The sequence below is a fragment of the Falco rusticolus genome, chromosome 6, assembly GCF_015220075.1.
Source record: "Falco rusticolus isolate bFalRus1 chromosome 6, bFalRus1.pri, whole genome shotgun sequence".
Taxonomy (NCBI): domain Eukaryota; kingdom Metazoa; phylum Chordata; class Aves; order Falconiformes; family Falconidae; genus Falco; species Falco rusticolus.
Genome location: NC_051192.1, coordinates 14,750,385 through 14,776,520, shown reverse-complemented (window position 1 = coordinate 14,776,520; position 26,136 = coordinate 14,750,385). Strand labels below are relative to the sequence as shown.

The window sequence follows — 26,136 nt, the reverse complement described above, 5'->3', positions numbered from 1 at the left end:
GGGGCGCGGCGCGGCGCGGCCTTCCGCGCATGCGCGCTGCGGGGTGCGCTGGGAGGCGGCGGCGGGGCCGGGAGCAGGTAGCGCCGAGTGGCGGGGGCCGGGGCCTGTCCTCAGCCAGCCGCGTTCCCCGGCCGGGCAGGGCCGCGACCCCCTGGGGCCAGCCCCTGTGCCGCCCCTGCTGGCCGCTGAGGGGGCGTGTTGGTGGCAGGGGGTGCGGGGCGCTCGGCGGGCCTGTCAGGGAGGCTGTGGGGCTGCCGGGCGGGTGGCCGGTGCTGCCTAGCCGTTGCGCGGGCCGGCTGCGGGGAGGGGCGTGGGTTTGGGCGGCCTTGGGGGTAACGGGGCGGGGGGGGGGGGGGGCTCTCATCCCGGCCGCAGGGCTCTGGTGCTGCTTGTGTGTTGTACGTGTGCAGCGCCTGGCGTGTATGTTACGGAAGCACTTGCGTGGGGCGTGTTGCTGCGCACCATAACAGCAATGGAGATGCTTTCCAGTTTTATGCAGATTTTTTCATAAAGGTGGCCGGGAAGCGTGTGTTGCCAGGGGATCATGAAGGAGGTGAGGCAGAGAGGAGGGAGCTGGCGCTGGAGCCAAGCTGTAAAGGTTTTAGGTGGGGAGAGAAGTGCAGGGATAGAGTATGGAGAGCAGAAACAGAGTTGCTCACAGCTTCCAGGAGTTACAGAGCTAATCCCCCACATCAATCCCATGCATAGTGGGATGAGCCTCTGCAGCTTGTATCATCCCTGTGTTCTTGCATACCACTTTTTCTTTTTTGCCTTTCTTTCCGAGTTTATCTCGGATTCCCATCCAGCCTAACCTGCCTTTTCCATAGCGTGTGATATGTCAGCAGTTTTCCGACAGTCTACTTCTTCGCAGTGGCTCTTTGATGTTGAGGGTCCCCCTGTGACATGAAGGAATTCATAGATGAGAAAGATGGGAAAGTGAGGAAATAGCTAGGCATGCCATTTGTAAAAGAAGAGACTCAAACTCTTGTGGGTTACTCTAGGTTTGCAGTTTTAATCAGTGCAGCAGCGTTGGGTCACCTCCGCAGAGAATGACGAGGTTACAGGATTTTTAGCTCTACATTTATAGTCTCTACAAAGCATTACCTAACCTGTTGGTTTCAAACAAGTCTTTTATTAGTCATTAGCTTGACAGTCGGATTCACAAGTTGTTCTATATCTTGACCACTTCACCATTTTACTTTTTCTTTCAAGGATGATCGCTTCAGGTTCTGCACTTCTCAGTTCTGAGTAATCACAACAGACAATCTCCACCATCTCAGCCTCCTAGAGGTTAGGATCTTCTGTTCTTAGAAACTTCTTTGAACCGTCAGGTACAGTCTTACTAATATTAAACTTTCATTGTCTAGTATCTATTTACTGACCGCACTTGCAGTGCTGGTCTGGGGCTATACAGGGGACGAAGCTGAGGTGTACAGCCTACAGTAGCACTGATCTGGCATTTTCCTCCAACACCATTGTCATGCCTGACACTGACTTTCCAGTGCCTGATTAATTCTGCTTAGGGACTGAAATCAGTTACACATTTTGTAGGTGGATGTAGACCAGTTGTTTTCCTTAGCTAGATGAAAATGTAGGGGTTTTTCCTGAACTCTGTTTTATGCATTGTCTGGTTGAAAGGCAAGGGGATTGATGTCTGACAAATGAGTAAGTGAATAAATAAATACACTTACTTTCTGCTGTTTCAGCTTTAGCAAAGTGCTTCACCTCTCTGTGTTTGCTTCTCCCACGCTGGATTTATATGATAATGCAAAATATATGGTTTTATTTTCTTCAGTTCATCCCATACTTGCCAACCAGTGGGACAGGCATGCTAAGAGCCAAGGATGCTGTCCTGCGCCTGTGGCCCCACCAGTGCACATGCCTGGCACAACTTCCAGCCTGCCAGCTTGTGTGGCGTTCGCTGCATGGGCAGCCGCTGCACCCCGAGTGGGCTGCTCTTGCTGAAAAGCAGCTGAAAGGCAAGAATCCAAAGGATTTAATTTGGCACACCCCAGAAGGAATTGACATCAAGCCCTTATACTCCAAAAGAGACACGAAAGACCTCCCTGAAGAGCTGCCAGGGGTGAAGCCTTTCACTCGAGGACCCTACCCTACTATGTACACTTACAGGCCATGGACTATCCGCCAGTATGCTGGCTTCAGTACAGTGGAGGAGAGCAATAAGTTCTACAAGGACAACATTAAAGGTAAGACAGCTGATTTGGGAAACAACATTGCCTTGCAAAGCAATGGGGCATATTCATATGGTAAATTATATGGCAAATGTTATTATTCTACCTTGTGAGTTTTGCTTTCTGATAGGGTCTGCCCAGTGTTATTGTATTTCTTTATTACAGGGAAACTGGATCATTTCTGAAACTGCCTTTGCATCATGTGTTAAATGCTATTTTTAGTTATTCTGCCTTAACACTTGGAGAGATATAATTTGGCTGCAGCCCAGGGTCCAACTAGCAGGCATCATGGAGCACTTCATACTCATTATGTGAGCATGAGTGAAGATTGTAGTGGGAAAAAAAAGTTGAACTTTGTCACGTAGCTAAACTTCTGGCGTCAGTGCATTCTGACATTTTGGGTTTCCATCCCATATTACACATTTTAGATGAACTCATAAATACGTATGAGTAGTGTCATTCATGGTGTATTAGTAAAGCCGGCTTCCTAAAAGTTTTGGTATTTTCCTTATTTGAGAGTGGTTTTCCCAAAATTTCTGTGGAGTATTGTGTTTTGCAGCACTTTATTTAGCTAATAGCTGGACCGTCATCATAATACAGTGTTGAGTTAAGCATTAACCACTGCTAAAAAGTTGTTACTGATACACTCAAGAGTTACACACCACCCTTACCTCTTAGCAATTGTTTGAAGCTGTGTTATAACCTTACTGGTCAAAACAGCAGACCACTGAAAGTCTTCTGAGAAATAAATCTGTGACACGTTTATTTCCCACATTACAGTCCCTCCTAGTCAAAAATAACAGTTTAGGGTGGGGACGAGGAATTCTTTGGGGATTTTTAGCTCTTGCAGTATCATGGTTAGCTAATGCGAAGCAATGTTAACTGCTGCCATAGCCTTGCAAGTATTCTTGATTCTTTCAATTTATAAAACTCTCAGTAAGTTGAGAAATTGTAAATACAGGGTATTAGAGGTTTGCAGGCAAACATTTCAATAGAAAGATTGTTCTGAACACACTGTCTTACTGCTGATCGTTGCTGCTGAGGCAGAAGCACTAACATCTCAGTTAGCTGACAGCACAGCTCAGTTACTCAAGAATGTTTGCTGCCAGTAATTTTTCATTTGAGGTTTGACATTGTGATACTGTAATTTTATCTTGTTGGTAATGGTTGTATTAATACTGAATTATTTAGCATAGATTCTGGATCTGACCTAGTTATTTGTAAAGCATTTTTAATAATTCAATTAAAATCTCTCTGTAATTAGAGGAATGCTGAAAAAGAATTAATTATCAGTTCTCATAATCGCTGAACTTTCTGTTGCTTGAAACTAGGCAGAAATTAAAATTTTTTGTCATTCTGCTTCAGAGCTGACACCTAGCTTTTTAAATCAAAGATGATAGCTGGTCTGACAAGAGCTGTGCTGATGTTGAGAGGAAGATTTGCAAATGCAGTAGATACAGTTACTTAGGAGCAGCAGTGCTGGTCACAGGGTGAGTGCCAGGGGGTAGCAGAGTTTCAGGTGCTGCTTTTGGGTTGCAGCATACAAGTCTGCCAAGAGCTCTAACTGTCCCGTTCCCTGCTTTATGTGGATAATTTTCTCCTACTGCAGATTTAGTAATGCATAAGCAAATTCGTAAGCAGAGTGCTTATGAATAAATAACAGCCAGGGTAACAATCTGTGTGCATGTGTTTAATTTGTGATAAAGAGAAGGTAATGTGACATAATTTATCACACTTTTGTTTCCAACTAAGCTAAGTAGCATTTCTGAATATAAGCCCTGATACTGTCTGTCTATGCACATTTATAACTTGTGGGTAAGTTGTTAAGCATGGTAAGCTGATTGTGTGGCTGAGCTAGAAGGACTATAATATTTTTTCTTCTCAGTTAAAAGCTTTTTCTTTAAAGTTTAAGACTAGATGACCTTGGACAAGTTTGAGGAGGGAGTAGTGTTTTAACATCGAAAATTGGTTTGTTGTCCAAGCCTGGGTCATGTAAAATAAAATTTAAAATTTTAGATCCAGTTGCAATGTAAGTCTGTTCCACACTTCTAAATATATCTCTCTTTTTTTTTTTTTTTCCCCCCTTTTTCCCCCCCCCCCCCCTTTTTTTTTTTTTCCTTTTTCATTTAGCTGGCCAGCAGGGATTATCTGTTGCTTTTGATTTAGCCACCCACCGTGGTTATGATTCAGACAATCCACGAGTTCGAGGAGATGTTGGAATGGCTGGAGTTGCCATTGATACAGTGGAAGACACCAAAATCCTTTTTGATGGAATTCCTTTAGAGAAAATGTCAGTTTCTATGACAATGAATGGGGCAGTCATTCCAGTGTTGGCAACATTCATTGTAACTGGAGAAGAACAGGGAGTGCCTCAGGCCAAGCTGACAGGGACAATCCAAAATGACATCTTGAAGGAGTTCATGGTCCGAAATACATACATTTTCCCCCCAGAACCGTCAATGCGTATTATTGCTGACATCTTCCAATACACCTCAAAGGTATTCATTGTTTAAATGTATTTACTTCTGTTATTACATCTAGTGAACTATTTATGAGGCACTCTGGAGAACAAAGCAGAAGACAGGAAAACCTGTCATAGTGAAGAATGATGTGGTTGTGGAAAGGGCTGGGAGGAAAAGTTAAGATCCCAAATCACTTACAGCATAAATTTTGAGATTTTTAAGTCAATCCAAGTCAAAGTCAGATTAAGATGAGCTTAAGCCTGAAGGGATGGCAGGAAGCTTGGAGATGAGGAACAGACAGGCTGGTTTTTGTGTAGAAAGTAACAAGCCGCGTAGTTAAGAAGCATTATACAGCTGTACGCAGGAGCAAAGAGGTAAGAAATCTTGCAGGACTTCTGCTGCAAAATTAAGCATGAGAAAGAGGTAACAGAAGGAGTGAAGTCCTTAATGGATGACTGGAAGTTCAGTACTACCAGTTGTTTCATTAGTTGCATTTTCATTGGAGAGGTAGCACGCAGCCTGTAATTGAAAAAGGTGTTTACCATGGTTGGTGATACTTTTAAGCACAATGAATAATGCGAAAAAGTAAAAGGATGTGAAGTAAACATCTGCAAACACCACTTAATAGAGACAAGTTGTATTCACAAGCTGCAAAGAACGAATTATTTGTGAATGTTGATAGAACAATTATCTGACTCTCCCTTCTGTTGTCATACCGTGTTGTCTTTTATTTTTACAGTACATGCCAAAATTTAATTCCATTTCAATCAGCGGGTATCACATGCAAGAGGCAGGAGCCGACGCCATTCTGGAATTAGCTTATACCATAGCCGATGGCTTGGAGTACTGCAGAACTGGACTTAAAGCCGGCCTTACTATTGATGAATTTGCACCAAGGTGAGCTAAAGAAATTTGTAAGTATGAAAGTCACTTTTGGTAAAACCTCTGGAATTTAATACCAAATTCAGTATTTTTATACGTGCAAGCAATATTGGCAGTGCTCACATTGCAGATGGGATTTGTTTTGGGTTTGTTACACAGTTTCAGCAGTAGGAAAATATATCTGGTCCGTCACACACTTAGACTACATCTGCACTAATAATCTGTGTAAAGCTCGTGCACAGGCCCAAACGTTGTCAAGGTCTGTTGTGACAGTTGGTCTCTGAGTCAGAAAGAGGATCTCTAAGCTGTTTTGTCTCACACAGTTGTAGCTTTAGGACTGCAGAATGCAGCAAGAGCTCTGGCAGTTCTTTTATGCTGTAGTGTTACTGAACTTTTTGCATTAGTATTATTTTGAAATATTTGGGGAAAATGCTTAACAAGGGGAAGTTCAGGTAGTTCAATTTACAGTTGTGAGTTTCCTAAAAGAAATAATTTAATTTTAAGCAGAATACTGTATTTTTATAAGTTACTGCCAAACTAAGCAGAATCACAGTTTCAGTTGTCTAGTTGATTTACAGATTCCCTAACTATACCATGAGTTTAAAAAACCCAAAAGGCAGAGTTCATGTAGCCTGTTGCACATTCAAACTAACTACAGGAGTCAGCTGAAACTGACTCCTACAAACTACAGTAGTCAACTACAGGAGTGAGCTGAGGAGAACCTGTTTAGGAGATCTGTTGCAAAATCAAAGTGGATCATGTAGAAGATACAGCCTTATTTTCAGACTTTCTAGTGATGGAGGATCTGTAAGAGCCTGTGGCAAATTGTTTCAGTAGCTAATTCACTGTTAAAAAAGTATATCTTTAGTGAGTTTTGATGGCTTTAACTATGCATGTTTACACCTAGAAATCAGAGAAGCTATAAGTAGGAAAAAGTAGGTCAGTTAGTCTGTTCCCTGATATGCTAGCCAATGTTGAACTGTTTGATTTGGATTTTGATAAAAATCATCAAGAAAAAGATAAAAGCATGCTTATAATATATAATGTCTTCCCATTATAATTAGTTTGTGAGCATAACTACCCTAGTAGATTGTGTCAAGGAGCATTCCCTGGTACTAGAGCGTCACTGTTTGTATTAGTGACTTGCTGGAACACTGTTTGACCTAGAACTCTCCCAAAACAGTCCCTGGGGACAATTTAGCAGTTCCAGGGACCACTGTCATTGGCAGTTTGCCTGTAGTCACCTTGTTTGGAGGCTAATTCAGTTTATTGGCATAAGTGTGTATCATTCTTAGCAACTAGCATCGGCGTCCAGGAACATTCCCTTCATCTTATGTCTGGGTTATATCTGTAAAATTAAATTAATCAGAGCCCTTGCTGTAGGACTTCTCCTTTAGTGAAACAAAGTTATTAGAGTGGTTTAATGTTTTATCCTTTTCACATGCTTTTACTACAGGCTCTCCTTCTTCTGGGGAATTGGTATGAACTTCTATATGGAAATAGCCAAACTGAGAGCTGGGAGGCGGCTGTGGGCTCACCTGATAGAGAAAATGTTTAAGCCCAAGAATCCCAAATCTCTTCTGCTGAGAGCTCATTGTCAGACCTCAGGCTGGTCACTCACTGAGCAGGTTAGAAATTGGATTCTCATCAACTTCCTCATGTAAATACATTCTCATGGTGTCCATCTTAAAGGAGACTGCTGGTTTTATTCATAAAGATGTACCTTTCTCAAGGAGACCACTTGTCTTAGTCTGAGAAATGCACACACTAGCATCAGATACATCTTTTTTCTTACATACTACAAAAAGTTGTGTTGAGTGCCAGAAGCATTGTTTCCCAAAATGCTGGTTTGCAAAATAATTCAGGATTTGGGACTACCCTGTAGCATTCAGGTAAAAGGGCACAAACCAAAGGCTTGAGACTGTATTCACAAAAGGATTCCAGTGTGATGGTAGGCAGGCTCAGTGCCTAACTTTTCATTGTCTGGCTTCATTTTCATTCTGGAATCATTGTTTTTAGCACATGTGCTCCCAGTCTAGTGGATACTGAATTGATAGTAGGATCCAAACCTGCTAAGTAGAGAAGAGAACTGCAGAGAGGTGCTTATCTTAATTCAGGACTCAGAGGATGAATCTTTCTTGGATATATCCTGTAAGTTTTATGCTTTCAAAATGCAGCTGAATGAGGAAGTAGAGGCTCCTTTTTCTCGGGATTCCTGGCTGGAGAATTTGTTTGAGCTGCCAAGGAAGTCATTCATGCCCCTCTCGCTGAAGAGTGAAGTAATGATTACAGCTCGTCTGCTTTTTTGAAACTGGGTGCATTGTCTGCTCTTCCTGTTGAGTTACGACAAACAAATGCATCATTGGACTGCATATAATTTCCCAAGTGAGGTCAGAGCTGGGTTCCAGCTTTTATTCCAAGGCCTGCTTCCCAAAGGCATGCGATATGGGTGGGTCTTAGGTTGTGATTGCAACCATCATCATTTGACTTGTGTGCCTGGGTTTTATTCTTTTTTTTCAAAGTAAATTTATTGTTTACTTACATTACAGGAGCACAGTAAAACTAAAACAGCGGAATTTTCTGAACAGTGGCCTTTGTGGGTCCTCCAATTGTATGAGTGCAAAAATAGTAATACTACCAAAAATACCTTCAACTGTTTTCCAGTGTCCAGTGTAGATATATTTCTGTCTGGATCATAACCCTTTTTTCCTGTCTAAACATTGTTTATCTTAATATAGCTCCTCAGTGCCCAGTGTTTATTCCTTACAGGTTTCAGAGGGCAAATATATTTTCCTTTGGCCTACCTTTAGATAGGTATCCACTCACAAGTTAAGTTTTACATTCTTGCTCATCCAAATCGCACTTTTCTGTAATTCTTTAAATGGAATACTTAAACAAGAAATAGACTCCAGTATAGGTAGAATTACCATGTCCTTGTATAACAATGATATTAATTCCATTTCTTTATGGAAGATAATGTAGTTCGCACAGATCTCATGTTTTATTTGCCTTCTTCAAGGTCCTGTTGCACTGGTAGCTCTTCATTATTTTGGGTGCATTTCATCCCATCTAGGCTTGTCAAGAATTAGGTATAGAATTTGAGCTACCATTAAATTCCCTCAGTAATCACATTAAATAAGAAGGCAGCTGCAGCGGGCGATTATTCACTCCATCTCAGAGCATGTCATCTCCTGGAGATCATGATGACACCTCTTTTGACTGTAGACGCACATGTATACAACTCAACTGTCTAGATGAAAAAAGCAGATAAAAATTTTGACCTAAAGGCTGAGATGTTTTGTAATGCTGACTGTATTTCTATACCTTGTACTCCAGATTATCCATTTGTTTTGGTTAATATCCCAGTTCTCCCATAGGTATCTTTCCATTCTATAGCACCAGCAAATTTCATCTTTAATTCCTATCTTTATGTAATGCGGTCGTCAGTGAAAATACTAAGCACATTTAGTTCCAAAATGGAGCTTGACTAGTAACCTGTCTGACAGTTGTGTTATTCACTGCTCCAAGAATTCTGGAATCTGAAGATGGAGGACATTGGGACTACTTGTTCCATCCTCTCCAACCTGGATTCATTAAGTTATTTGAAACACCACTAAATACAAGTTAGGCTTTGCTTTGTTATCGTGACCAGTTTACTCAAACGCTGATAATTTTGGCTTTCTTTATGGATTAATCTCTTTGTACGAGATCCGATAAGTGATATATCAGTTTGATTGTATGCTTGTTATTGACTGTACGTTTTCAGCTTTTGTTATGAATCCAGTGTTTTAATGGGGGAATCTTGCATTTGTTTCGTGGCAGCAATATGAGTGTAACTAATTGCCCCCACCCAGTGGCAGAACTGCTGGGCTTCAGAGCTCTCTTTTTCCTTCCAGGACCCGTTTAACAATGTTATCCGTACTACAATTGAAGCAATGGCTGCTGTGTTTGGAGGTACACAGTCTTTGCATACAAATTCATTTGATGAAGCCTTGGGTTTGCCTACAGTGAAGAGTGCTCGCATTGCTCGGAACACACAGATAATAATTCAAGAGGAGTCAGGTATTCCTAAAGTGGCAGACCCCTGGGGGGGTTCTTACCTCATGGAGTGCCTCACCAATGATGTCTATGAAGCTGCTTTAAAGGTCCGTTTGCATAATCTTTTATGTTCTGTGAGAAAATTATAGGTGTAGGAGTTTTGAGGGATGTCTTTTTAGGGACTGTTTGCTATGTTGGTAACTTCTAAAGAGCGACTTATTTTACACTTACGCTTCAGTGATGTTTTTGTAAATGAACTTTACAATAATGCAGTGTATATTTAGAGAAAGAAAGACTTCAGCCTTCTAGCAGACTACATTCAAAAGGGAAGTATCCCAGTGTGGAACAAATAATCAAGCCCTGCAAAGTCCCTTGCACGCTGAAGACTCCCAGTTTGCTGGGAACTGTTTTATACACAAGTAAAAAAAGGGTTCAACAGAAGGAGTCATCAAACCAACCTACTTAGTTACATGCTTACTCATGCTTGTGGTGATTGCTTGAGAGTTTAAAACTAGGTGTTACTAAAAACAAGGTTTTATAGCCAAGCGTGAAGGGGATTCCCTGGCCGTACTTGAATATTACGCAGAATTCAGGAGGAATTTTTCTGTTGGATCAGAATATTTTTTTAAATAATATTTTTGCTGCCAGTCATTACTTGCGTATGAAAAGTACTGTGCAGGAGTAGTCTTGCTGGTGGCAATCCTGCATAAAGGTATACACCTGCATGTCTAGTCTACAGCTAAACCCACTGATTCTCCTTTTGAGCACATAATTGCAAAGTCCCAAATTAATAAGCTGCTACAGGCCCAAACACTAGCCTGGCACTGTGCAGGCACTTAGCACATTGTCCGGTGTGTTTTTTAGGTCGTTATCGACTAGGATACTTTAGGCAGTGCCAGGCATGTCTGATGGTCATTTCCAGTAGGCAGTTTGGATGTGGTCACCGTGTTTTGGCGCTGAATAGGCTTCTGCTGTGTGAGAGCTGAACTGCCATGCCACTTGTCTTCAGGATCAGAGAACTGACCCTGGGTTTTTTTCAGTTTATATGTGTTTGGATACATGTAACCATAAGGGCTGCTTGGCAGGCAGAAGTCCATGCAGAGTCAAGATCTCAAATTCTAAGCCTTTTCAGCCATGGGTGTTATGATTGAACAATATGCTGTGTCCTGTTAGTGAATTTATGGAATTTTGGTAATAAAAATGCTCTTTTGTTTGAGATGTCCTTTAATTTATATCAAAACCTGTAGTCAGAGACATAGAGATAGGAAGACACTTTCAGAGCACAGGGCTGTGTATATAGGTATAATAAAAATTAGGATGGTGGTACAAATGCAAAGCTCGTTTTGTGAACCTTGCTACTACTTACTTTCTCAATCCTTTTCATTTCTCAGCTTATTGAGGAGATAGAAGACATGGGTGGAATGGCCAAAGCTGTTGCTGAGGGGATTCCCAAACTTCGTATTGAAGAGTGTGCAGCCCGAAGACAAGCCAGGATTGACTCTGGTAGGGAGCAGGGAGATGAAAGAAGGGAAAACTGCTGGTAGAATACCTTTGTATAAAGGGTTCTTATACACATTTTCCTTGTTTCTTTTCTTCTTAGTTTAGGAGTAGCAGATTGTGAGTGATAAAATGGTATTTTATCTGTCAGTGACAGTTTTCTGTCAGTGAAAGCTTCTGAAAAGAGATATCAGTGCATATGAAATACAGGACCAGTATGAAAACAGTCTTGCTTGGCATATTTTAAGTCTAGATTAGACAAAGCACTAGAAACACAATTTTGAAGGAGTATTTGGGGCCTTCAGTAGTTAATTGCTTAATTTGTGATCATATCTTTCAACTGCAGTTCCTGAATTTACAAGCATGACGACCAGCAGATGGTGATGTTGAATGTATCTGGTCAAATTCCTGGTGTTATTTCAGAACTGCCTGTTTTTGCTGAAGACTAGAAAAAATGCAGTCAACTCAGATTAGAGGATGATGCAGCTCTTTCTTTGTGATATATATGTATATGTATAGGTAGACATACAGTAGGTATATGTGAAGATATGGGTGCTTATAGCTCTATTCTGCTTTTTGTAGTCTGCGTTCCAGTAGTAGTCCGCCACTGGGACTAGGGAAACTAGGGATAACTCAAACATGAAAGAAATTATATGGATTTGTTTGTTTGGAGAATAAATTTGAAGCAGGTCTTTAATTAAGATCAATAAGGCATAATCAATAAAGTTCTGTATTTTCTGTCCCAAGGTAAATTACTTCATGTTGCTTTGAAGAGTGTAGTAATGTTATTAGGCACTGCAAATAAAAATGGTTGTTTAGTCCATGCTGGTTGAAAGCTAAAATACAGTTTTCTGACATGATAAATTAATTTTTATTCACATAGAGTAGTTTTAGGTAGGAGCTTCACTTTCTTATTTATGTGCTAAATCAGGAAAGTAAAAGCAGAGCAGTGCAGGAGACCAGCACTTCTGCTTAATTCTGTAAGATTCAGTTTTGTAAGCTTAAAAAGAGAAAAATAGCTAATGTATATTAGTGATCATTATTAAATCAGTTTGTAAGATAAATATCATTCTATTCAAAATCTTTTTTCTGGCTCATTATTCACTGAGTTGAATGTTCATGCATCTGATCATCTCATCGTGCAATATGGAAAATACAGACTGAAGTCTTTCCTATAACAACAAATTTTAAGTATTTGAAATTTTTTTAGTCATAAAGCAAAGCACTGCATTATAATGCTCAAAAATGTTCTTGTCCTGTTAATATTGTGTCTTTTCACAGTAGTTTGCAAATGTATTCTGAGTTTCTGGTGTTTCTGCTGGAAATAGGGTCTGAAGTAATTGTTGGAGTAAACAAGCATCAGCTAGAAAAAGAGGAGACAGTGGAAGTTCTGGCTATTGATAATACTTCAGTTCGTAGCAAGCAGATCGAGAAGATTAATAAGGTGGGAACTACCTTCTTAAAAATGAAAGTTCTTGTAATTGCAGGTAGAACTTGAGTAAAAGTAGCTTGCCAGAAAGTTGACCCTCACATTTCTGAGAATCCACTCTCATCTTCAGTGGAGAAGATAGTTTTCTGTTGAGCTTCAATGGAGGCTGATGGAAAATCCCAGGAAACACAGTATTAGAACCCAAACAAAAATGCTTTTGTTACGTTCATTTAGTTTTAATCATTGTACTTCAGATAGTCTCATGTATATATGTCTAGCCTTTCAATATTGAGAGCTTTACCTTGTCTGAAAATAAGATAGCAAATAGCTATGTGATGTTTTGCTCTAAAATTATGTAACATTACTTAATCACTCAGACTATTCCATGCAGCTTGTCAAGTGTGGTTAAGGAGCAGGATTGTGGAACCAGAAATCAACGTCTACTTTCATAATTAGTAAAAACGTAGATAAAATAGTTTTAGAGTTATTTTATGGACTTATACAAATGTTTTAAGGTCTGAAACGCCTTTTTACTTCTAATCTTGTGGAAATATATAGCCTATATTGACCATTGACAATTCCTTGCCTCTAGAATTAGTATTTGAAATCAGAAAATGTTATGCACTTGACTTCCCAGTTCACTTTGTAGTTTGTGTTAATATTTTTCTCCTCCACTTTAGGTGAAGGCTAGTAGAGATCAAGCAGCAGCCCAGCAATGTCTTGCTGCTCTAACACAGTGTGCTGCTACTGGGGAAGGCAATTTGCTCGCACTTGCAGTGGAAGCAGCACGTTCAAGGTATTGGGGGTGAGGGTGAATGCCTAACTGCTGCTTAAAAATCGATGGTTTATTTTCACCTTGTAACTGTTCTTGGGTATGGTGTCAGTGAGGTTGGCATCTTGAGATGCTTTGTGTTTTGTCCTCAGAAGTGGAAGTAAAAGATGGCTGAAGCTCGACATTGTAAGATAGACTATTACATTTTACAGTCTTTTAAGGCTATGCTTTAATTTCTCACAAAGAACAATACAGATACAAGGAATTTCATATGAAATTGTTGTTCGTACACATTTTGTTGTTTACAAGTTGGATTCTTACGAGTTTCAGGATGTAACTAGGTTTCTCTGTCACCCTGCTGTTTCATAGGTCAGGGAGCTTTAGAAATATCTGAAATGTGAAAATGGATATTCACAGTCTTATCATGGTCTGTTGCTTCATCCTTCCTTGCACCACAGATTGGTGTGAAAACATTTTTTGATTGAAGGAGAAATAAGTTTGGTTAGTCAGGCGAAGATGTAAAAGATGCTCTTGAGTAGAGCAGTGAGGCATCCTTTAGAGTCCAGTGGAATATTTACTTTTTTCACCTAAGGTGCTTTTAAGACTGTTTTCATTCCCACTTCAAAGTAAGTGTCAGTCTTTAGAATAGATCCTATGTGTCTGTTCCTTAATTAATAAATGCCCTCAAAATGAGCAAACCAAATTCACTCCTTATAGGGGTGCTCTTCTATTTTTAGTGTTATGTCTCAAATTCCTTTTTTCCCTTTCCTTGAACACTTAACAGCTGTATTTTGAATACATTTTCTCCACAAAGAGCTTGTCACTATTCTCCAGCAGCATGTCTACACCTGTCTTTGAACTGTAAAGGTCACAGGAGGGTAGTGTTGGATTTACCAGGGATTCATGTCTTCTGTGCCAAAACCGACCAGCTAACTGCTAGTTTCTCTCCTTGGTGACCTTGTTTTTATTATTTGTAAAAGCATTAATGGACTGCAGATCCACTTCCTAAGTGGCAAACACAGAACTTACCTTTGCCCCAAACCTGTACATGGGACATGATCACAGAAAGTAGTTGTCATGGCACCTGATACAGAGTGTTTGAAGGAGGATTATGAGCTTTGCAAACATTTATGGGCAGACCTTCTGTTAGGGGCAACATGGGAAAAGCTTTTCCAGTAAGCACGTTCATCCTCACAAGTAGTAGACAAGTAAGCCAGTATCACCAGCATGTTGGTGACAGATGCCTGTCTCCTGCTGAATGGAAAATGATGGGGTTTAGTCAGGAAGACAAGTAATGTAATCCAATTGAAATAAAAGGAGTAGCACAGAATTTTCAGCGTTGAACTATGGAAAAGACTCCATGGACTACATGTGGAGATTTATTCTTGTAACTGAAGTAATAATAAGGCAGGCCAAAGGTGACAGGGAATGGGAGCAGTACTGCCTCCCTTCTGTACCTCACGTCTCATGAGAAGACACATTACAGGAAAATGGGTGTAGTTAGGGCTGTAAGAAGATTATGCTAAGTTCTTTCTCATCTACCTCACCTGTGGTGCTGTTTTTCTGTTCCTCTCTAGACTTGCAGTTCCTGCTGTGCCAGCTATTGGTAATAGAAGAGGAAGGCACAAGTGCAATGTAGCGTTTGGCGCTGCTTCTTTGTCTGCCCAGTCTGTGTCCTCATGGTGCTTTGTCACCTGATTACACACTGCTGCTTCTTATTACTGGTGAAATGCAGAGGTGCATCACCAGTAGCGTTGAGACTGAACAGACAGAAGGTGACAGTCCTAACAGGCACATTGTGGTCATTGAATGTCTTTCTTCAAACTTGTGTTTGTGCAGCATAGGTTCTACAGCTGGTTGTGAACCACTGGGAGAGAGTCACAGCACAAATTGCTCAAGGAGATAGATCCTGTCCCTGATCAGACACACTGAAAGGAACAACATCCTCACTGGCTGGCACAGCTGTGGTTGTCTTTCATCCCATTGACCTTGTCGAATTGCCCAGAAGCTTAGCCAAGAACCAAGTTTCTCTTGTTTGGAAATAACCTACTGTTGGGGAAGCACGGGGAATCTGAGCACCTGAGAGCTCTGATGTAGCAGTTAGGCAGCAGTAATTCTGAGCGGTGCAGAAGTTCAGAAGATGCAGACCACAGTTTGCATACAAACATACTGCCTTTGCCACCAGATGCTTTGTAAGGGCTATGGACTGATAAAACACAAAACAGAGAATTGTAGCTATCTTTTAGTCTCCACTTCAAAGTTTTAAGTTTACTTAAAACCACAGATTAGGTTGTAAATTACATTTACAAAATTGTAAGCAAAGGGTGCTGTGAAAGCGTAGCTGGAGAGCAGCCCTGCAGAAAGGGATCTGGGGGTGCTGGGACAGGAGGCTCAGTAGGAGTCAGCGGTGTGTCCTGGGGGCCAAGAGGGCAAACCGCACCCTGGAGTGCATCAAACACCATCACCAGCTGCTCCAAAGAGGGGATTATCCCATTCTGCACAGCACTGGTGCAGCATCACCTTGCATACTGCGTGCAGTTCTGGGCCCTGCAATTGAAGAAGGATGTGAATGTTCTTGAATGCATCCAGAGGAGGGCAATAAAACTGGTGAAAGGGCTGGAAGGAATGTCCTGTGAGGAGCGGCTGAGGACTTTGGGCTTGTTTAGTTTGGAGAAGAGGAGGCTGAGGGCAACCTCATTGCTCTGTACAGCTTCCTGAGGAGGGGATGTGGAGAGGGAGGTGCTGAGCTCTTCTTGATTTCTAGCGATAGGACACATGGGAATGGTTCAGACCTGCACCAGGGAAGGTTTAAACTGGGTATTAGGAAGCATTTCTTTACAAAGAGGGTGATGAACACTGGAACAGGCTCCCTACTGAGGTGGTCAATGCCCCAAGTCTGTCAGTGTTTAAGAGACATTTGGACAAGGCCCTTAACAACATGCTTTAACTTTTGGTCAGCCCTGAAGTGGTCAGGCAGTTGGAGCAGATGATTGTTGCAGGTTCCTTCCAATTGAAAGTGTTCTGTTCTGTTCTAGCATTCATGAGTACTTTGAAATCAAAACTCCTATTCTTACTAAGGAACTGTAGATTTAAAGGGTTGCAGAGACTTGGGGTGGAATTTTCAAAATACTCTGCAAGGATTTCAGAAGCAGTATTTACAGAAGAAAGAACAGTATTTCATCTTTCATGCAGTACACACAAAAAAATTCATCCCAGTCACCAGATTATAATTCAATTAAACGGATGGTCCAAACCATTTATTTTTCACTTGTTACATGAAACTTTCATTAACACTTCTACATGGTAGGAACACAGCTATATCTACACGTGCTCTGCTTTAATACTGAGGTTATACTAACATGCTGCTTTTGCAAAAGAGAAGGAGTAAGATTTATCTAAGCTTACAGTTTTCTCTAGAAGAAAAGATGCATTATGCCACTGTAAGCCCTCACCAAACTGCTAATGTTTACACAGGAGTGAGTTGTCAGTGTTTATGCAGGGGATGTATCTCTGTCAGGCTGCAATCTGTGATGTCTAGCACTCTAGGAGGGAGTCAGTATTTACAGATAGTATTTTTAAGTCTGCTGCAAACTTGCTTTTTCACCTTGGGGAAGTCACTTAATCTAGCACTTATGCAGTTTACTTTTAAATTTTTTGTTATTAATATCGGAGAGCAGTAATATTAATAAGATAATTTAAATGCCCTGAAAAACAAAACCTGATGATACAAGAGAGTAAGGTCTGAGAACTATTGGAACTCCAGTAGTGCTTGGTAAGCTTTCTGAGATCCTACAGGTGCTATAGAAATGAAGTATATTGCATTGTATAGCAATGTCATTGGGTTCTGAGGCAATCATGGACAGGTTGCTTTGTAACTAATGCTTTTTAAAATCACTGTTAATAAATAAGTTCAAAGAGAGTACCAAGACTAAGTCACATTCACACATAGCCGTACAGATACTATAAATTTGGTATTACTTTGCGTTAGCTGCTTTCCTAGACTGTGATCGTCATAAATCCAGATATGAACTCTTCAGTGCACTGAAGAAGAAAATGGATAAAAGCAGAGAACTTAATTTTTAAAGTTCCAGAGAGCTGGGGGCAGGGAGGTGACAAAAAGTGGCCAAGACTGTGTCAATGATCCAAGTTAAAAATTACAGAACTGCAGAATGGTTTGGGTTGGAAGGGACCATCTAATCTAAATATACCCTCTTTTAGTTTAAAACCATTGCCCCTTGTCCTGTCTTTCCAGGCCTTGGTAATGTGTGTTCCAGTGTGATACTGGCTTCTAGACAAAGCAGGCCAGCTGTGAAGAAATAAGAGGCCGGCTTCAGGCCTACGCGTTGCACAGACCTTGATGCTCAAGATAGGATTTCTACCGTTTTGCGTTAACATAGTTAGAAATTATAACCATGGCTGAGTTTGCTGAGTATAAAAAGCATCAGCTAGCAAAAGGGCAGATTGGCTAGGGAGTCAGAGGAAGTAAAATCTCTCTTTGCAATGTATTGATGAAATCAATTAATACAGCAGAAATCCATCTGCTGTTACATTGGATACATGGCAGCTTGCTTGAGGTAGGAATCAGATAATAGCTACTGAAACTGCAGACAGCAGAAAGAAAACCGAGTATAACTCATCTGCCCATCCTGTTCTAAAAGCACGTGGAGAAGAAGTTGCATCTTGCCCAAACATCCTTTGAGCATAAATGCAATATGGCAGGAGAAAATGTGAATTCCAGGGGTTTGAAATGTGCTTAGCAGTAGCTGAATGGGTGGGGTTTGGTCTCTGTATTTGTGGGCATACTTCTAAAGTGTTTTTAAGAGTAGCATTTTACTTTTTTCTTTGACAAAGTTTGCAGCAAGTTATATTTGTTTCTTAATATACACAAATCCTTTAGTCTTTTCCTATTCAAGTATAAACTATTTTAATCAAAATATTTTTGATCAAAGATTTCATCAAGAGCTCAGTAGCATACCTTCAAAATCATTACACAGTACCAAATCCCAGTTAATTTCGTATCAGAAGTAAGAAGCTTGCTGTGATGGAGCTGCTAGCTGAACTGCTTTCTCCACAGATGAGTTGGGTTTCCCTTCTAAGTAGGTTCCTTTCATCAGGTATGTGGTTGTGGGCTCAGCTGTAATTAGAGAACAGCATTGGGTTTTTTGGTACAATCTACATTATAGATTTGACACAGAAAGGTGGGCTCCATGAAACGTGAAATTTTCAAATGCTTTTAAACAGAAGCGGTTACTTCTGATGTTTGTATAAGAAGGCAGCACAGCCTAGTTTGCTTCTAGCCCTTGTGCTACAGCAGTAAAATGTGTATTATTTTGAACATGCACAGTGTCTCCAGTAGCCAACAAAGCTTGTAACTTGCATGTAAATGGATTTTGCAGTTTCTTCTGCATCTCAGTGAATAAAGGAGCTATGTCAGGAGTAGAGGAGAAGAAGAATAAACACTAAAATATGAACATCAAGGGAAAGGCAAACAAATTCCAGTTAAAAAGTTAGGCTTCAGTCTTTTCTCTGTATTCTTCCTTTTTTCCCCCCCTCTTGATTTATTCTGCATTTTAAGTCCAAATGCAAGATCTTGCAGTCTGAGCCCAAAAAAAATCCCAGTTGAGAAAATTTGATTTCATTTTCTGAAATATTTTGCTGTTCAGTGGTCCCCATTGGCTTGTCACTTGTAAAATCACTTCTCACATCAGCAAAAAGTATTTTGTTAAAAATACTCTTGCATGTTCTAGTAGTGGATGACAGTACAGTGAGTCAGATGTTCAGAGTTGTAGCACCAAAGGGGAAATGAGTGTAAATGAATTTGTCCTGCAGCAAGGCAAATAGTTGGGCCACTGCCAGTGGTTCCTGTATTCTGTTTTCATATGATCCTCCTGCTTTGTTCCTGTTTCTTAGGTGCACTGTTGGAGAAATAACAGATGCAATGAAGAAGGTGTTTGGGGAGCATAAAGCCAGTGACCGAATGGTGAGCGGAGCTTATCGCCAGGAGTTTGGAGAGAGTGATGAAATTCTACATGCTATCAATAGGTGAGAATAGCTTCCCAGGTAGCCAAACACAGTCTTACATTTTATCCATGAGATTCACGTGCTGCTCGCTGTGCCCTAAAAAAGCATCTCCGAAACCTGAATGACATCCCCAGAACAAAACAATGACCTGCACAGGCACTCTCATGCCTGTAAGCAAGGAAGCAGAATGAGAAGAAATAAGAGCAGCAAGAGAGTAGTCAAAACTTAACTGAACTTGTATTTGCTTGCAAACAAGATCCACTGAGGTGTTGATATGATTTGAGGATTTTATTCAAATAGGCTATGTAGCCATAGGATTAAGAAGCTGAGAAACATTGCCTGAAACCTGCATACGTTGGATTGCTTCTTTTGAAGACTCTGTAATAGTAATCTCTGAAATAATGCCAGCAGTTTATAGTTACAAAACCCAGGTTTGATCTGCCCATAAGTTGTTCCTGCAACTTCACTCTTACTGTTCCTAAAATTGTAAGGCTAAAATCTGTATAGATAACCACATACAGCTTCTAGTCTATGGGTCTTACTCATATCACGAGGGAGAAAACATCAGAAAGTGGTAGTATGTGTGAAAACATTTGCCTGTTTGTGCCTTTTGTCAGCTTCTGCCTTTGCTGCTGTCCTCTTGGGTAAAGAGACTGAATTGGTGCAGTGGGTGGTGATGTAATATGAATTGATGCTCGAAAGTCCCTGCTGTGTTGGGACTTACACATTAAAGAGTTACAAGCTCTCTTGAAAGGGAATTACTTGATGGCTTCACAATGGTGTTTAGCTTGACCTGAAAGTAGTTGTGCTGGGGGATGTCACCATGGTTTTTTTATTTAAAATATTTATTTTAAATTTAAGTATTTGTAATTATGCATTTACATGAAACGGAACTGATTCCTTGTGAATTGAGGTGTAGCTCCCTTTTTTACATACATGCCTTTACTAACTGGTACATACGACCTTGGACATAAATATGGTAACAAAACTGGATTTACTATATGTCACCTTTGCACAGGCCTTCAGAAGTGTGATTTCACACTTGCCCCACAGTAAGCCAAGCCCTGAACTGCAGTGACTCAGGTGGTCTTAGCCTGGCAGGCTCGGAGCACCTAGAGCTGTTCTTTTTGGGAGGGAGTCTGTGGCAGGGGAAGTAAGAAAACAAGAATATGGAAACAGAACACAAAACAGAGAGAAGGATTTAAAGATACCACAAATCAATTCAGATACCTACTTCACTGATATTCTCAACAGTCCTTGGGAGTAGAGAAGGCAGGCCCAACTCCTGTGCATCCTCAAGCAGAAGCTTTGTCTGTCTGCTCCTTCAGGCTGTCTTCACATAATTCTTTTTTAAGCTGCCTGAGTTCTTACTTTTACCCTCTTACATGATGCATATTTGTGTCCTGGAATCATCTCCCGAGGCTGTTCAAATCTGTGCTGATAGACACTTTATCTAGAGTCACTCTTTTCCCCAAACTAAGCTGCTGGATTCATGCAGTGATCATCCCAGCCAGGTCAGCATATGGTTTCAAGGCGCACCAAATCCATACAACTCCATCGTTAACAGAACGCTCAGAACAGTGCAATATTTTAAAAAAACAGAAAGAACAAAACAAAACAACCCCTTTCATTCCTGAGAAGTGGTAGTCTTAGTGTCCCACTCAAAGACATACTGGCAATATGTGGATAATGAACAGTCAGATGAGAGATTACTGTCTGAGGCTGTGGTTACACAGTGACATTAATACAACAGAAATATGAACTGCCACTAAGCAGAAAAACGGAAGCAGTGGGACGAGTGCATAGAATGGGGGATATGGTAGTTTTTTCTGGACAGACTTGTGCCCAATTGAATTGTGATGCGCAGTACGATGTCTAGGATCGACCTCTGTAGCCTGTGTGGCATGCAAGTACTTCTGAAGTAAGTGCTTATAATTATTCTTAAAATCTAAAAATTATGTTAGTGGTAATTCAGCTCATTAATCTCTCGGAGAATTCAGTATTTTGTCCATTAAAAAGCAGGTAAGTAGTGGAGTGATTTTCTTTAAAAAAAAACATTATATTGCTGAGTAAATACAAGAAATCAGTTAGTAATCATATAACATGAATATTAACATTGTATGCAGACTATGTAGACAAATCATGACTTAGATCTTTTCATTTGATGTATAGAAATTATGCTACAGTTGCAGCCGGTGCTTTTTTTATTTGTGGAAATACTTGTAATGATTCTCAGTGACTTACAACGATACAATATGTGTTTTCCATCAGAGTTAACAAGTTCATGGATTGTGAGGGGCGCAGGCCTCGTATACTTGTTGCAAAAATGGGTCAAGATGGCCATGACAGAGGAGCTAAAGTTATTGCTACAGGATTTGCAGACATTGGCTTTGATGTGGACATAGGTCCCCTCTTCCAGGTATGACTGACTGAGCGGTGTCCAATGTATTTCAAATGCAGCAATTCTCCCTCTCTTGTTCAGCAAGCAGGCTGGGGCTCTTCTGTGTCATGTAATCCTCTTTCCTTGTAGACACCTCGAGAAGTGGCCCAGCAGGCGGTTGATGCAGATGTGCACTGTGTTGGTGTGAGCACGCTTGCAGCAGGTCATAAAACTCTTGTGCCTGAACTCATCAAGGAACTCAATGCCCTTGGCCGGCCAGACATTCTTGTCATATGTGGAGGTGTCATCCCACCTCAGGTACAGGTCAAATCCTTCCTGTCAAGACTAAGAGACTCCTTTATTTCTGTCTGTGCTGGTTTTAGCAATTTCCTATATTCTGTTAATGTCAGAGGGGATTTACAGTGCTGAAGGCTGCTGTGTACCATCACCAGGGTCAGCACAGATCTGTGTGGTTGCAGGGTGCTGTCAGGTCTCATTGGTCTGCTTTTCTATACACTGTGTCCTGGTTTAACTTACAGCGTTTGTTGGGTGGAATGAATATTAAGTTGTGTTGTGAAAAGCTTAGCCCCATGGAAACGTTCCTTGCACTCTGTGGTTTCCGATAATCAGTACCTTGCATGTCACTGATAAAGGCTAGCTCCTGTCTCAAGAGACTTTATGACTTCTGGCAACAGTTTGGAGGAGCCGCAGCTAGTGACGAAGACAGATGGCAGGTCAGATCACCTATAGGCTACACGTATCATGCCCTGTTTATGCTCTCGTCATGTTTCCCACCATCAGGCCTCAGTGCTGCCTCTCATTCCCTCTGCTTTCTCCTAACCGTTGGACAGTTTGTTGGATTCCCTTGCAGGAAGTGCAAAAAGAATCCTTCCAGATCTGTGCTTTTGTCTTAAAATTTTCCTTAGCTCATCCATCCACAGTTTGCCTGGCTGTATCACCGCTAGGGTCATCTTCTGCCTAGAGAGATCCAAACTGATTTTGCATATAAATCTCCTGTTACTCCCTTTTCCCAGACTTCTTCCTTTTCTAGCCAATTAAGTAAGAGTTAAGGAATGACAGACTTTTAAATTCAACAAATAAAACTCATAGTATTTTTCTAGGAGACAAATTGTGTTCTGTCCAGTATCTCTCAATGAGATGTTGCTAACCTGTGGTTAAGACAGGTGCAATATATCCTATGTAGAAGTAAGAGAGAATATGTAACTGCTTCCTTGGTCTTTTTGAAATTTCAGGACAGTCATGAAATTAGAGTAACTTTGATTGCAGGAGACCACTGGCAGTCACCTGGTCCAATCCCTTGTGTAAAGCAGTCTTTTCAAAATTAGAAGTTAGATCAAATTTAGGTTAGGTTATTCAGGGTCACATCCAGTTGACTTTTTAGTATTTTCCAAGGATCTGATATTAGTCTGATTCTAAACTAATAAAACCTTTCCTGTGGATGTTTTTGTAGTATTTCTTTTTTAACTCCCAACTACTGTATTTTTCCCATTTCCCTTAATGCTGTGGTGCCTCTCCCTGGGACTTGTTGCATATACTTTGTCAGGCCCAGCATATACGTTGTCAGGATAGAGCACACACCAATTATAAATTATCAACTGTCTGTTGCACTATTAACTGCATACCTTATATTTCTTCCTGAACAGGATTATGACTTCCTGTATGAAGCTGGCGTTACCAACGTGTTTGGTCCAGGGACTCGTATTCCAAAAGCAGCTGTCCAGGTGTTGGATGATATTGAGAAGTGCTTGGAGAAGAGGCAGCAATCTATGTAACACTGAAGTGTCACGCGATGCAACCAGCCTTACCCTAACCGCTTACAGAATGTAATCATCAGCAAGGGATGGCCAGCCACTTCCCTTTGGTTCCACTGCCCTGTAGCCTGGTGTTTTGTGCTTTCTAAGAAAGTTGTAAATTCTCTGCTTGTTCTATTTGAGGATTATTTATGTATTTACCCAGAAGAAGATTTTACCTCTAGAACTATGACTTCAGGGTATTAAGGGAATTCAGTAGGTGGGTTTGGATCTTTTTTCCAGATATACTGATAAATAAAGTATTTGTTCCAGCTCTTTGGTTGATCTCTTTTGCATGCAGAGAGCTTCTTTGGAATTTTTTGGCAGGCACCGTAGACCTAAAAGTGTTTAGGCAAAATCACTAAAGTTCAGCAGAGATGTGATTGAATCCAGCAGCACTTTGATGGTAACATTAATTTGACTTAACTCTGTTTAGAAACGTATAAGTAGACAAACCATATTTTTTCAAAGTTTATGGTTTTTTTAATGAGATACAAATCCTGTATCTGGCAGTAACCCGTACAGGAGCAGCCCCTTCACTCTCTCTACATCACTGCCCTTCCCAGATACTTCACTGGTTCTCAAATGTTCATTCCAGTGCTCCTTCTCCCGTACTTAGTTCTTTAGTTTTGTCCAGTATTGTTCTTGCTATCCCTGCCTGTTTAGCAGCTGAACTTTCTTCAGGTAAATTGATCATAAATTCTTACTGGTTTTGTCTCCCCTCCAGAAGGAATTTGATTTATACACTTGAAAAGTCCTTTGTGGAATCCATAAAAGGCAAATGGGGCGTGGGGGTCTTTTGAGGGGTGGTCTCTGGCATTATGGCCCTATCCCCACTTCATTTTGCCTTGTTGCTCATTGAATCCTGTCATAAATCGAGACTGCAGCCTCCCAGGGGTAATGCTTGTATCTGCCTTGTGGTAGACGAGGCTGTAGCACGCTTCTGAGGTGCTCAGCACCGTCATACTTGATTCAAAATGAGATTTTCTGCAGTTGGCTGGAAATTGCAGATCCAATTAATAGCACTGTATCCTCTCTTCAGAGAGTGCCACTGATGAGAGCTTTACTTAAAACAAGCTTGTTTCATGGGGCACATGCCTGTAGTCTCACGCTGCTCAGAAACAAGGAGGTGAAGTGACTTGCTGTTTTCTTCTCTCTCTTTATAATTAAGGTTTAAAGTATTGATCCCAAACCAAATCTTTGCCTTGAAAACTTCTTGGGAGTTTATCCTCAACTATTTATAAGTATCTGATTCCCTCCAAGAAAGATTGGTATGGTTCAAACCAGAATATACAGGAAGTGACAATTAAAATACTCCCTTTATGTCTTTTCAGAATCCTTCTTGCCTGCCAACTGGAGAAATGACATACTCAAAGTGTCTGTGACCTCTATACTTTGTAATGACAGTAATTTCATTAATTTCTTTCTGTCTATGGTTTCTCAGCTCTTTGATAATATATGCCATCTACCTGTGTTTGCCTTACAGATTCCTCTTTTTTTAAAAAAAAAAAACCTGTCACAATCTTTAAAATCTGCATCTTGTCCCTTTGAATTCAATAAAAAAATTCCTGCAAACTTCAGTTGGAATCACTCCAGGCCTTTAATGCACGAAGGGTGGCCCTTTACATCTCCAGACTAGTACTGACTGACATACATTAATTCTCTGTCATGTCAAGGTTGGTAAACAAAACGGTGGGTCTGGGGAAAGAATGGTGTTCCCACCCGGCGCACAGTGTTTGCATTAGGCCCTTTAAGGAAAAGTATCCAAGTGAACAGACTTCCCTTCCAGCGAGTCGTCGGTTCACTGCCTAGGTAGAGATTCCTTATGGGACGACAAGCTAAGATGGAATGTGCTTTTCCCATATGTTCCCCGCTGCTGGAGCCGCTCAGCAGTGAGCGTAGTGCTTGCTGACAAGTTGATGTCAGGTTGTCAGCCCTCATTGGTAACGGTGAATGGTTGCCATCTAAAATCTCAGATGCTGCACATGCTCCTCATCAACTTGGCTGCTTTAAAACTGCACTGCTCTTCAGGCTAGTGAGAATTTGGGTTAGTGCAAAAATCAAGTTGATACTCTGCAAATACACTGAAACGTTTTGTTTTGAGTATTTTTGGCATATTCCAGGACAAAATGATAACTATATATAAACTCTGGGACTAGGCACCCAGATCCTTCCCATAGGAATAAGCAAGGTAGCAGCAGGTTACTGCATGACTAAGTAATTTCCCTTCAGAAGTTCCAAAATGGGAGATACATTTTTTTATCTGTAAGGAAGTTTTGCAAAGATGCAAGGAATAAAGATAGGACAAAGGTCTGAAGTTGTGGAGATACGAATTTACACGTATGATATGAATTTCACTTGCTGCGGTGCATTGTCTTTCATGAAAGAAGCCTTGATAAAGGACTTTTAAGAACTTGAGGGTAGCACCAAGGCCCATGCCGGTGCCCTAACTGCGAAACAAGCCACCCGTTTGATTTTCAATTGTAAAGTAACCTCCTGAGCACAGTAGTCAGATCCTAGAGAGGGGAAATTTCTGTACGGGGGTCGCAGTCTGGTTTTCATTTTTCGTGAATCCCCAGCCCTCAGGACTGGTGCTTTTGCACTTGGGTTAAGCTGTTCATCAAACAGTTGGTGCTTTACAGTGATGAGCAG

The 26,136-nt window shown here is 40.9% G+C and overlaps 1 protein-coding gene across 3 annotated transcripts; it reads left to right on the top strand.

Annotated features, from left to right (window-relative positions):
- Positions 1-14: 14 nt before the first annotated feature.
- On the top strand, positions 15-25,064 carry MMUT (methylmalonyl-CoA mutase). 3 transcript variants are annotated; one of them, XM_037393132.1, is made up of 14 exons: positions 15-77; positions 1,213-1,290; positions 1,796-2,207; positions 4,323-4,690; positions 5,394-5,551; positions 6,993-7,164; positions 9,433-9,681; positions 10,966-11,077; positions 12,400-12,515; positions 13,181-13,296; positions 19,183-19,314; positions 21,565-21,712; positions 21,824-21,991; positions 23,338-25,064. In XM_037393132.1, exons 3-14 carry the CDS (start codon positions 1,829-1,831, stop codon positions 23,464-23,466), a joined length of 2,247 nt encoding a protein of 748 aa, XP_037249029.1. In that variant the 5' UTR covers positions 15-77; positions 1,213-1,290; positions 1,796-1,828; the 3' UTR covers positions 23,467-25,064. The 3 variants fall into 3 exon arrangements, with proteins under 3 accessions (XP_037249029.1, XP_037249027.1, XP_037249028.1); XM_037393130.1 differs by having other exon boundaries at positions 1,213-1,331; XM_037393131.1 differs by lacking the exon at positions 15-77 and adding an exon at positions 365-553 and having other exon boundaries at positions 1,213-1,331.
- The last annotated feature ends 1,072 nt before the right edge of the window (positions 25,065-26,136 follow it).